Below are 13533 nucleotides of genomic sequence, written 5' to 3' on the forward strand. Positions count from 1 at the left end.
AGAAACCACAGACATTTCTTAATGTAAACTCTGAATCAATTTCTTTTGTGTTTTCCCAGGAACTGGCTGGCCAGTAACTTATAACTATAGCTATTGCTGCTGTGCTATAATATGTGTAGTATGTGTAATATACTTTGATCCATTTAAAAAGTTATTTGTCAGTTTCGTCTATAAGCATTTCATCCTTGAAGAAAATTTGGAAAAACCTGTTTGGCATACCAGTGCAGGGAGTAAGAACCGGCCTCCCAGGTTGTGCCACTTTGTCATGTGAATTATTTTGAGCTGAAGGCAATCAAGACCTGCAGACTCACAAGAAACTCTTACTTCTCCCTTAAAGAATTTAAATTAGGGGTCTTTCCCATAATAAGATTTATCACCAGAAGTAACTTTTTATAACCTATCTGTAGAGGAAGGCAAACTTCTAATTACTGAACATCTACTCTTCTTACCGCCCTGCAATGACCTCCCTGTCCTCTGAAGCCCAAAGGTGTCTTACCTCATCCTTATCTCAGAGTGCCATATGTACCTCATTTGAAGTTTCTGTCTCTGAACCTATCTTGTATGTGGGGTTTTCGTGTGTATGTATGTAATTAAATTTGGTTATTTCTCTTGTTAATCTGTCTCATGTAGATTTAATTATTAGACCAGCCAAAAGAACTTTGAGGGTAGAGGAAATTTCTTCCTCCCACACAGTTAGCACTGTGAGCAGGATATCTCACCGGCTGGGCACTGCTCACCCCGAAGCTACTGCAGTAGAAAGATCCTGGGACCTCTAACAGGAGCCAGCAAAAGAAGGTAAGAATTCTTGCCAAGTCAGACTCCCGGATCTCTACCTGCAGAGTTCAGTGGAAGCAAAGTGCTGAGAGTCCTTTTTTTCCCTATTCTAAATTGAGATTAGGAGGAGAAGATACTTGTGAAACTAGTTTCTTGGGCTTAGTGACTCTTGGTTATTTGGTACGAGTACTCATGGAAAAGGACTGAATGGGTACAGGTGAATGAAGATAAGAAGCAATCAGAAGAAAAAGGACTATTGTGTGTGTATACATACACACACACACACACACACACACACACATGAGAGACATTTTACACAAGCCTAATGGTAACCACAAAACAAAAATCCAGAGCTGAGACATGAAACAAAAAAAATTGGAAACAGAGAAAAAAAAAATCATACAAAACCACCAAACTAAAATAGACAGAATCACAAGGGAAAAGAAACAATGGAGATAACAGAACAACCAGAAAACAGAAGATGAAATGGCTGTAGTAAGTCCTCATATATCAATAATGACTCTAATTGTAAATAGATTTAACTTACTTTTTTTAATCAAAAGGCACAGAGTAATGGGATGAATTAAAAAACAATATCCAACTACATGTTGCCTGCAGTTCTAAAAACTCATAGTTCTAAAAACAAACATAGGCTCAAAGTGAAAGGGTGGAAGATGATACTTCAAGCAAGTGGCATTCAGAGAAAATCAGGTATAGTAGTACTTATATTAGACAAAATAGATTTCAAGATGAAAAAGATAACAAGAGACAAAGATGGACATTTTATAATGTTAAAAGGGACAATTCATCAAGAAGACATAACACTTGTCAGCATATATGCACCCAAACTGAAAGTACCAAAATATATAAAGCAATTACTAACAGACCTAAGGAGAAAAACTAACAAAAATATAGTTATAGTAGGGGACCTGAATATCCCATTGACAGCAATGGATAGATCATCTAGATAGAAAGTCAAGGAAATATCGGCTTTAAATGACACATTAGAGTGAAATGAACTTAACCACTATTTATAGAACTTTCCATCCCAAAAAAACATGGTTCCAATAAATTTAAGATGAATGAAATCATACCAAGCATATTGTCCAACTGCAATGGTATGAAACTATATTAACTACAAGAAGATAGCTGGAATAACTATAATTAGGTGGAGGTTAAACAATACGCTACTGAACAACTATTTGGTCAAAGAAGAAATAAAAGAGATCAAAAGATACATAGAGACAAATGAAAATGACAACACGACATACGAAAATTTGTGGGATGCAGCAAAAGTGGTACTAAAAGGGAAGTTGATAGCATTACAGGACTACCTCAAGAAACAAGAAAAATCTCAAACAATCTAACATTACACCTTAAAGAACTAGAAAGGAAGAACAGATGAAGCCCAAAGTCAGTAGAAAGAAGGAAATAATAAAAATAGAGAATTAAATGAAATACAAAACAAAAAGATTGAAAATTTTATTGTAAAAGCAGCTGGTTCTTTGAAAATTGATAAACCTCTGACTAGACTCACTAAGGAAAAAAGATTCAAATAAAATCAGAAAGAGGAGGAGTTACAACAGACACCATAGAAGTACAAAGGATTATACAAAAAAAAATTATGAAAGCCTAAATGCCACTAAATTCTATAACCTAAAAGAAATGGAAGTCCGGGACCAGATAGCTTCCCTATTTGATCCCTTCAGAATTTGGAAACTGCTAGTGAGTATCCTCATTTTCATGGCAATATTATTATTTGCATAAGTTCAATAGGAATCTATTCTTGTGACAGGACATAATTGGAAACTGGTCATATTACCAAGGCTTTGACTAGGATGTCATATTTAAGAGAGACATACATAGACTCAGATATGAACAGACAGCTTTAAGGAATTAAGATTGACTTACGGAAGCCAATATTTCCAATAAAAACCCTTGGAAATATAGGCCTGGTACCTTGCGTACAGGGTTTCCAGCAGCCTTACCAGGTAAATAAAGAAGGTCACTTCCTGGCAGATGTAAGAACCTCAAAATATTTTGGGGACTTCGAGAAGAGAGGAACTTACCCAAATCTATAAGTATTGCAAGCGACTTCTGATGGCAAGTCCTTGCCGTGGCTTCTCTGACCTCAAGAGGCCTTTTAAAGTTAAATCTGTAGATTCCTTATGAAAAAAAAATCCAGCAACACAGATTTAAAAGAGCCTATATGGTTAATCACTATTCTTGCTGAATTTATACAAATAATCAGGCTGAGTTTATTGAAACAACACTATTTTGCAAATAAATCAGTCTTAATTTGGTTATCTGGTAAAAATGGCAGTGATTAGAGAGAGAAAAAATTTGTTTCAGTAATACACCTTTGTGGATATTACATTCTAGTGCCATGCATTGTCTTTTGAGGTTTTGTTCCTACCTGGAAACTGGACTGGATCTTGAATTTTTTCAGTTTTTCTCCAATATCTAGTTATGACTCCCCAAACTAACATTTTCAATTTTTCTCCTATCCTGTGACTCAGAACCATCGAGAACTAAAATGTCCCTTTTCCCAAAGCCATGCAAACTAAAGTGGGACAACTTGATACAAACTTCAGGACAATCATCACAACGACTCATATATGGACAATCTTCATGCCTGTTGCAGAAACATCACCAGAGATATTCAAACTACAGACCAGGAAAATCCATCAAATTGTTACTACCTGCCATCACTCCATCTGAATATGCTTCAAGCCAGACATTTGGAATCCTTGACTGCCTGCCTTCAGAACTCAGAAAGAGGAATTATAGTCCGCTCCAATCATTCACCATTGTTTTTCTTTTGTTTCCATAGGGATAGCTCTTATTACTAAATACTTGATTGTTTGCACCATAGTCCTAACTTTGGGAATCCACCTGCATCATCAGATCCTGAAATGAGATAAAAACTGTTCAACTGAACTGACCTATTTTCAATACTGAGACTGGTTTAATGAGATATGGAATAATCTATCAACCCAACTTCTGGAATGTGAAACTCATCAGGAAGTTTCAAAGGCAGGGCTGAAGGGGTTCAGAACAGGCCTCCCCAAGATGTGCCACATGGGCATGTGAATTATTTTGAGCTGCAGCCTCATGAGAAATTTTTACCTCTCTCTTAATGAACTTCAATTAGGGGCCTTGCCCATAATAAGAGTTATTACCAGAAATAACTTTATGACCTATCTAGGGCAAGGTAAACTTCTCATTACTGAACATCTACTCTTCTTATCATCCTGCAGTGACCTTCCTCCCCTCTGAAGCCCCAAGGTACTTTACCTTATCCTTAGCAGAAGGTCCTGTATTTCTCATGTATACACCTCATGTTCCCTTCCTGTCTGATTCTCTCATGTATGTGGGGTTCCCATACACACCTATGTAATTAAATTTGGTTATTTTTATCTCTTTAATCTGTCTCATGTAGATTTAATTATTTAGACCAGCTGAAGGAACCTAGGTGAGTTGAAGAAAGTTTCTTCCTCCCCCACACCAGAAAATTTGATTGTTTTAGATGCTGCTAAATAGTCTTTATGGGACTATTATTTAATAGCTGTTTTCTTATGAGGCTACTGTTGCGGGAGAGCTTAGATAATCTCCACTGCAGGATGAAAAATGAGATCAGCTCGATTTCTTAGGACATTCTTTTCCAAAATTTATACATGCCTAACCTAAGTTATTTAAGTCATTTTGCCTGCCTTGTATTGTAGCGGAATTGATAAGTGTGTGTTTATCATTTGTTCAGAATTGAGTTTTACACACTTTAAATACAATCACATGCCACTTAATGATGGGGATTTGTTCTGAGAAATGCATCATTAGGTGATTTTCTCATTGTGTGAACATCATAAAGAGCACTTACACAAATGTACATGGTGTAGCCTGCTACCCACCTAGGCTATATGGTATTGCTCTGTAGGGGAGAAAACATAATTTTCCCTCTACCTTTCTGGGTTCTCGGCTAGACATTCTTGTTATAAAGTACAGATTAACAAGAAAAAAAACAAACGAAATTTTAATAGCATGTGTACTTCTTATATACATGGGAAAGACCCAGGGAAACAGTAATTTGCCAAAATGGCTGAAGTCACCACCTTAAATACCATCTTCAACTGAAGACAAAAGATGTTGGGAGTCGGGGAAGTCAGTTATTTTTCCATTCACATCTAGAAACTGCCTGTCTGTATCATGGTGACTCACCTACCTTGTGGAAAGTTTTTGTTTTTGCCAGTATGAAAGGGAAAGCCCAGTACACAGGGGTATGGTTGTTATGGAGAGTAAACAAGGGCAAGGTTGTGACCAAGATTTAAGTCGCTGTCTTCTGCATTGATTAGTTTCTAGCGATAAAGTCATCCCCCTTTCCAGGTATAGAGAGGGAGATACTGTTACAAAAGGAGACATCCCTTACAAATCTGAATGTGTTTTACAAAGGGTAACTTCTACTTTGTTTTCAGAACTTCTCCCATGTCTGCTGTTTCTTAAAATTAACCAGACTGAAATAATGCTTATGCCAAGTAGACGTATTTTAGGATGACAAATTCCGTTCCCTTGCAGCTCCTATGCTACAAACCTGTACAGCTTGTTACTATACTAAATACTTTAGGCAATTATAACACAATGTTAAGTGTTTGTATAATGTTTTGCACTACAATGTCACTAGGCAATAGGAATTTTCAGCTCCATTATAATTTTATAGGACCACTGTCCTATATGTGGTCCAGTATTGACTGAAATGGCATTATGTGTCCCGTGACTATATTTTATTTTGCTTATCACACAAGGAGACAGTACAGGGAACAAAGCCTGGTGTCTTTTTTTATGAGTATATGTATTTTCATCCATTTTCAGTGCTCACAAAGAAGCCAGATCACACTTGAGCGAGTCTGCTCTGCTATTTACAAACAAGAGCATTTAAGCAGGGAAGAGGTTTTCTGCCCAAATAAGCACATGTACAAAATAATGACTTATCAAAAAATCTTTACATTTGACTTGACTAATGTTGTTAAATACATATTTGGGTACATATCACCCACTTTCCCCACTGCAACCTACTCGTATGACATATAACTGCTAAACAGGTCATAAAATCCTAGAAGTCTACAGATAAGCTACAAATTGGTGCCAGAAACAAGGATAATTCAGAGTTTGCTTTACATCTTTCCCATTGGGAAGTGCTTTTGTTGAGCAAGCTACTTATTTTCATCTGCCTTACTAAAAAGAAATGCTGGAATGGTTCTTGACACATTGGCTCGGTTATACAGCTATGTGTATTAAAAATGTCAGATATTCAAATCAATCACTAATTCTTCATTATTACCTTACTATGTGCTCCTACTAATTAAAAGACATTTCCTGTTCACATGAAGTTTGTGGCTTGGTTTAAATTCTTACTCTTTTTTATTGTTCTATATGCTTGTTCAAGTGCGGGTCTGAAATGGAAAGATATTAATGATCTATATTTATGCATACTAATAGCTACCATTAAATGAACACTTAATGTGTGTCATCAGGACTTACTTTATGCACCTTTTTCATTAATCTTCCCAGATGATAAATCCAGTGAGTAATAGAGCTAGCCTTGAACTCAGGCCTAGCTCTAAAGCCTAGCTCAGCCATTATAGTAGCCTAGTAAATATCTTTCTGGATTAAGCCTGTGCCTCTTTTTTGAGCCTTCTTGATCACGGTCATTACAAAGTCTCTGCAACTAGTTCTGTAGTCTAGTTTCATAAAATAGCAAGCTTCTTGAAGTTTATGACTTTCAATGATTTCCCATTCACTTCCAGAAACTGCATGTCTGTCTGTATCATGGTGACTCAGAAAGTTTGTGTGTTCTTCAGTCTAAAACAGTGGTTCAAAATGATATTTATTTGTACTTACATGCCAGTAAGGTACAGGAGCTGTTTAATCAAGGTTTTAAAAGGTTGGTGTCTTTTTTTTTTTTTTCCTCCTATTCTTTATAGGGCAAAAGGTACCAATGGGATGCAGAAACTCAAGGATGGATTCTCGGTTCTTTTTTTTATGGCTACATCATCACCCAGATTCCTGGAGGATACATTGCCAGCAAAGTTGGGGGTAAACTGCTGCTAGGTTTTGGGATCCTTGGCACCTCCATCTTCACCCTGTTTACTCCCATTGCTGCAGATTTCGGAGTGGGAGCTCTCATTGTACTCAGAGCGCTGGAAGGACTAGGAGAGGTAACTTTTTCCTCTTTTCTGTTTTCCTTCAAAGATTGACATTGGAAGATAATATGGATTTTTTAATGAGAAAAATGATTAACTAGAAAATAACCTTAGTAGATTCTGTCTGTGGTCAATAAGGTCTTGAGTGGGAGCACCCTGAAATTGAAAGCGTTACCCAAAGAGCAGACAAAACATTTTCTAGGGGACACAGTACAGCTCCCCCTACTCTCTTTTACTTTAGTTGATAAGAAATTAAACCATTATTAAAACAATGAAGATGGACCATCCGTACCTCCTGAACTTTGCCACAGTTTATTTCTGTTGTATCATTGATGGTACAGATGAATTACTTTTTTACTTTTAAATTTGTTGCTATTCATAGATATTCCTCTTTATCATTTGTTCTTTTTCTGGTCCTCTAATTTAGAGACAAATTATTTATTATTTTATATAACTATCTTTCTTTGGTTCTATGATTCTTCTGGCCTTTCTGTTGCTTTTAGAATTGTTAATTTTTATGTCTTTTTTTCCCCCTCTCCTCCTAAGATTTTTATCACTTTTGAAACTTTTAATTCCTAATCTTTCCTTTCCACTTCTCTTTTGCATTTCATCACATGTACCTCCATCTTTAAATAATGATCTCTTTTTGTTTCCAACTTTGAACTTCTACCCCTGAAACCAAGGCATAGACTTAGTTTGCTTTCTCTTCACATTTCTTTAACCCAAGCAAGATAGTAGCCTCCAGGTTTGGTGTGGAGCATGAAGATTATTTTAGGTAGCAATGTATTACGCTATCTTGGAAACACACTAATTGAGTCATAAAAGCAGAGTTTGAATAATAGCTTCACTGTATCTAACGGTGAAACCTCAAGTAAGTCCTAATCTCTAGGCCTTAATTCCATCATTTTTTAAAACTGGGACTAAACTAGCTGCCCCATCCTCAGTCACAGCTCAAATTGGATAATGATTGCTAGAATACTTTGGAAATCGCCAAGTGCTATTTAAATTGAAGCTCTGATCATTCATCTGAACATTCTTATTTTGTCCTTATCAAATAGAGGTTGTATTAAATAAACCCCTCTTGACTACAAAATAAAAATTACCCCTGTATTATCTGGTTTCTCTTCTCCTTTCCTAAGTAAATTATCCTTAATTGTAGTATATTTTCTCTGATCCAGATATTGAATCTTCTTTCTGAATGTATTCCCATATCTTAAGTTCCTGTCTATGCCATTAATTTAGCTTTATATCAATTGTATTATTACTGCTAGCTCATGTGACTGTTTTATTTCTAAATAGAATTTAAGCTGTGTATATTCTTAGGATCTTTTATCTACCTTTATTCCTCCAATATGTATCACATGTACATTGCCTCGTCCATAAACTCAGGTCAGCATCTTTCATCCCTACCATGTTTCCCCAAAACTAAGACCTAGCCGGACAATCAGCTCTAATGCGTCTTTTGGAGCAAAAATTAATATAAGACCCGGTATTATATTATATTATATTATATTATATTATATTATATTATATTATATTATATTATATTATATTATATTATATTAAAGACCGGGTCTTATATTATAGTAAAATAAGACCAGGTCTTATATTAATTTTTGCTCCAAAAGACGCATTAGAGCTGATTGTTCGATTAGGTCTTGTTTTCGGGGAAACACAGTAGCACCTGATTCACCATAAATATACCTACATTATCCCTAGGGTTTTATAGTAAAGTTTCCCATAACATAATCACTGTGGACATTTTCGAAAGTCTTAAGCTTTATTTTATAATGACTCCTCCTATGGATGCTCCATGATACAGATTCTTACTGATTTAGAATGCTGCCTAAATCATTTTTATCTTCTACTGGTATTTCTTTCTTTCTTCTTTTTTTGTTTTGAAAGAATCAGCAGAAAAGTAAAAAGTATTAAAGCATGTATTCTTCTCTCCATTAATAATAGCACTAGTTACCATTTGTCTTTACAACAAACATGACAAATAGGGAGTATTATCTTTGTTTTACAGATAAATAAACTGAAATTCAGTGAGATTAACGGGTCTTTCTGAGGCTACACAGTTAGTGAGTGGCCAAGTAGAGCTGTGAATCCACTCCTCTCAATCTTCCAAAACCTATTCCCTCCACTCTATTGCAGCGTCTCCTCCTCTTCCCAGTCTCCATAAATCTCCAGTCTCCACTGTTCCATTGCCTCTCATATCAGTAATTGGCATTTACGAGGCTAGTTATCACAAGGGAAAAAAACAACAACTATAAACACTGGAATTCATCTTTTTTTTTGTTGGACCATGTTTCCTGTCGATTAAGGTTATTGAGTTTTGTTCTAGTATCCCAAAGTATTATTAGCTCAGTATTTTTTAAAGTTATATATTGGTAACATTCCCGTTTCATTCAGGCCATTAATAACGTGAATGAGTAAAATGAACTTTGGGAGGGATCCCTTTATGTCATAATTCAGTATATTCTTTTAGATTTATTATAACCCTTACCTTGTAGTCCTCAAACCAGTTGACAGAATCCACAAATCTTTATTCAGAATTTGAAAGTACTTCATTATAAGGTATTTTCACTTAACACTATAAAGACATCTCACTTCGTGGAACGTGATTCTAGTTTGATTCTTACCCAGAAATTTCTCTTGCAACAAAATACTCGACTGAATTTAAAACATTAACAAAACTACTTTATATTTCATTAGAAATATCCTTTTCCCCTCCTTAGGGTGTTACGTTTCCAGCCATGCATGGCATGTGGTCTTCATGGGCACCCCCTCTTGAAAGAAGCAAGCTTCTTAGCATTTCATATGCAGGTAAGATAACTATTTTTATTAAAAATTTTGCTATAATTTGTTTTGTATATATCAACCTTGGAGAAAAAGTGCCAGCATACCAGAATCATGCAATGTCAGATGACTGCTTTGGAGAAAATTAAGTTTTGGGGTTATAACTTTATTATTAATTGTTTTCTTTGGCTCAACTGTATATAGCAGTGTGGTTTAATTGACTAATGTCCTTTTCTTCATCTGTCATCATTTGTTTTAAAACATTGCCTTTTCAGATGTTGGTATTGAGAATGCTGTGTTTTTTTTAAAAGTCCAGTGGCTGAAAAATTGAACACGTCCCTAAATTGTGATTTCTAATTTTATCATCTAATGCCCATATCATTACTTTCAACCCATTTCTTTATATATCTTTTTTCTATGTATTGATTTGCCATCATTTTGATCTGTAGGTGAGATAGTGTGAGCTTTATATGAGTTATAATTTTACCAGATCACCTTTTGACCTGACTACTTTGAAATACAGTGGTTGAGAAAGGCCTCTCTGTGGTGGCTTTTAAGCTAAACGCTGACGGATAAAAATGGACCAGTCATGCAAACAGCAGAAAGAAGAGCATCCCAACCAATCAGAACAGCATGTACAAGAGCAGCATGTCTCAGGCAGGAAATACTTCCGGGTTCAAGAAATGAAAAACCACTGTGGTTGGCTAGGACGTAATGAAAAAGGGGGATAATGGCCAGATTATATCAGGTCTTACAGACCACAGGAAAGAATGGGGATTTTTTTTCTCAAAATGTAATGGGAGGACACCAGAGGTTTTTAATCAAGAGAGAGACATGACCCAATTTATATTTTAAGAAGATGATTCTTGCAGCTGTGTAGAGATTGACATGAGAAATCTGATGATAAGTTCAAGAACAGGTACTATCTATCTGTGGTTCCCATTTGCCAATTGAATAAAGTCTAAATTTTAACTAGTGGTCAGCATTCTTCACGACTTGATTTCAGCTAGCCTAGTCCCTGGCACATACTACGTGGCATGGGATAGATATTCAGTAACTATTCAACTTACTTTTTCAGCCTTTATCTCCTATTCCTTTCCTGCACCTAAATGAAGTTCCCAAACCCACTCTCTACTTTTCTAGTTCCACTCCTTTGTTCATCCTGTTACAGCTCCCTCTGTTATCTTCATTCTTACCTTGTTTCAATGGAACTAAATCTTACCCATCTTTTCAAAGTCTGTTGCTGCTTCTTACATCTTTTCCTGACTTCTGAAAATCAGACAGAGATAATCTGTCCCATATTGTGCTGTGACAGTTAACACTTTCTAACATGTAATAATTCTTTTTTTATACTTATCCTATATAAGACAAAAACTTGAGGCAAGAAACAATGTCTGATTATTTTAGCACCCACTGTACCTACTAAAATGTCTTACATTTGGTGGTTAAAATAGATTTTATTATTTATTTACAATTGTTTGTTATATATTTTGGGCAAATTATATTATGAAAAGCTTCATTCTTATTTCATCAAATATGCTGCAAGGGTCATATTTATCAGCCTGAGACACCACCTCTGAACCTTTCCCCAGATACCTGGTTTCTAACATACGTGGCATTTACTATCTCATATCATAATAGGACTTACACTGACTGATACCCTAGCTCATCAATAGCTACATAGTTGTAACTAATGTATGTAAATATGTATTAACATATATATAATATACACATTTTACATATTGTGGGTTTTCTAACAAATGATTCCTTAAGAGAATGGATTGTTTATATTTATAGGTGACTAATTCAGCTCCTGTAGGATTTGAATGGTTCTTTCTCTTCTCCATTATCTGTTACCCATCTTCTTGAAGCAGTAGACCTGTCCCCTCTTTGTTCATCTCTCTCCAAAGTTTACAAAGTCTTTGTTGTTGTTCTAGGAGCACAGCTTGGGACAGTAATTTCTCTTCCTCTATCTGGAATAATTTGCTTCTATATGAATTGGACTTATGTCTTCTACCTTTTTGGTAAGTTTATTGAAAAATTTAACCTAAATTATAATGTAACAAATCCAAAATGTAATAGTAGTCTCATAATTGGTTAAAATATATATTCCAACTCACGAAAGTAATCATCTCCTAAACCACAAAGCTCTAAAACACTTACTGATAACCTTTTTTCAAGTTGATATGGTTAAAATGATCTAGCTGTTATTTGGAATATTTCTCAATAGAAACTACTGTTGAATCCAGGACTTAAATGCTATATTTACTATCAAAACTTACTCTGTTGGACATGATAAAAATTTATATTTTGAACATTTTCTCCTCAAACAAAGTAGGACAGATACTTTCACTGGTAGTTTTAATCTTTTATTTTTTTATTTTTGTTTAGTCCCAGGGCCTTTCATTTCTCAATCTCATTAGTGTGATGATACATGTTTTTAATAAATTAGATTGCCATGAAAACATATCATGCATGAAATCTATCTACAATCAAAACAAAAAACAAATCAATAAACAATAACAGATGCCTGTGGAAATACTAGATTGTGAAAACTTATATTTTAAAAGGTTTGTCTGGTATACCCTGATAGGCAGCCATATGGTTAAATGTTGTTCTCTTCAAAATTTATAGGAAATAATACAGATAGCAGTTATCCCATTAAAGAATTATGAGAGGAATTTGAAATGAAAACTAAACTGAAAGCAATTTTACATTGAGTTTAGAGTTACATAGTATTTTCAAGACATATAAAAATTGTTGTTCGTGCAGTCTAATTTTATTTAACTGTGTTATTTTTCTGTTTTAAGGTATAGTTGGAATCATTTGGTTTGCTTTATGGATCTGGTTAGTTAGTGATTCACCAGAAACTCATAAGTCAATCTCCCCTAGTGAAAAGGAATACATTCTTTCATCATTAAAAAATCAGGTATGGACTTTGGCATATTTTAAACATAATTTCAGAAACTTTTTTCTTCAGAATTAAGATACCAATTTTTAATAGCTATTTGTATTGTATCTGCTCTAGGCAAAGTAGAACAGGCAAATGAAATAAATGTACAAAGTATTGGTTTGTTTTGTCTGAAAAATTCTCTTTCTAGATTAAATCTGTGAAAATTACTTTTTTAAGTCATTTTAAACCTTCTAGAGTAATGATTATCAAGTGAGTCTTAAGTTTGTCTTTCCTTCTTAATTAGTAGAAAATAAAATGTGCTATTTATGAAAGGAATCTTATAGCTACATTCTGAATGTTAGTTAGAAAACTACCGTGTTTCATCAAAAATAAGACCTCGCCAGACAATCAGCTCTAATGTGTCTTTTGGAGCAAAAATTAATATAAGACCCAGTATTATATTACATTATATTATACCCGGTCTTATAGTAAAATAAGGCCTGGTATTATTATATTATATTATATTATATTATATTATATTATATTATATTATATTATATTATATATTATATTATACCTGGTCTTATATTATAGTAAAATAAGACCGGGTCTTATATTAATTTTTGCTCCAAAAGACACATTAGAGCTGACTGCCCGGATAGGTCTTATTTTCGGGGAAACACAGTAGTGTGTTTTTATCTGTAATTTAAATTAGCATGATTTAATAAGGACAGCACATTTATTATGATACACAGTAACATACTATGACATATACTTGTTTGCTCATCTACAGTAGACCTTTAGAAACACATTTATATCTTAATTAAAGCTAGATTTGTATCACTTAATCAAGCACAATAGCAAGTCAGAAAT

The 13533-nt window shown here is 34.6% G+C and overlaps 2 protein-coding genes across 6 annotated transcripts in view; one reads left to right on the forward strand and one right to left on the reverse strand.

Annotated features, from left to right (window-relative positions):
• CD109 (CD109 molecule) overlaps positions 1 to 13533 on the reverse strand; it is a 208463-nt gene that overhangs the window by 157991 nt on the left and 36939 nt on the right. The window lies entirely within an intron of this gene.
• SLC17A5 (solute carrier family 17 member 5) overlaps positions 1 to 13533 on the forward strand; it is a 51853-nt gene that overhangs the window by 10435 nt on the left and 27885 nt on the right. For all 5 annotated transcript variants that reach the window (XR_016020269.1, XM_019749319.3, XM_074333206.2 and 2 more), the window contains 4 exons: positions 6750 to 6983; positions 9707 to 9794; positions 11705 to 11791; positions 12578 to 12696. Coding sequence is in view for 4 of the 5 variants with exons in the window: in XM_019749319.3 (XP_019604878.2) it covers positions 6750 to 6983; positions 9707 to 9794; positions 11705 to 11791; positions 12578 to 12696 (528 nt within the window). In the remaining variant the exon portion in view is untranslated. The remainder of the gene's footprint in view (positions 1 to 6749; positions 6984 to 9706; positions 9795 to 11704; positions 11792 to 12577; positions 12697 to 13533) is intronic.

This window comes from Rhinolophus sinicus, chromosome 2 (genome assembly GCF_057876585.1).
Source record: "Rhinolophus sinicus isolate RSI-liver-muscle chromosome 2, RSI-T2T, whole genome shotgun sequence".
Lineage (NCBI taxonomy): Eukaryota > Metazoa > Chordata > Mammalia > Chiroptera > Rhinolophidae > Rhinolophus > Rhinolophus sinicus.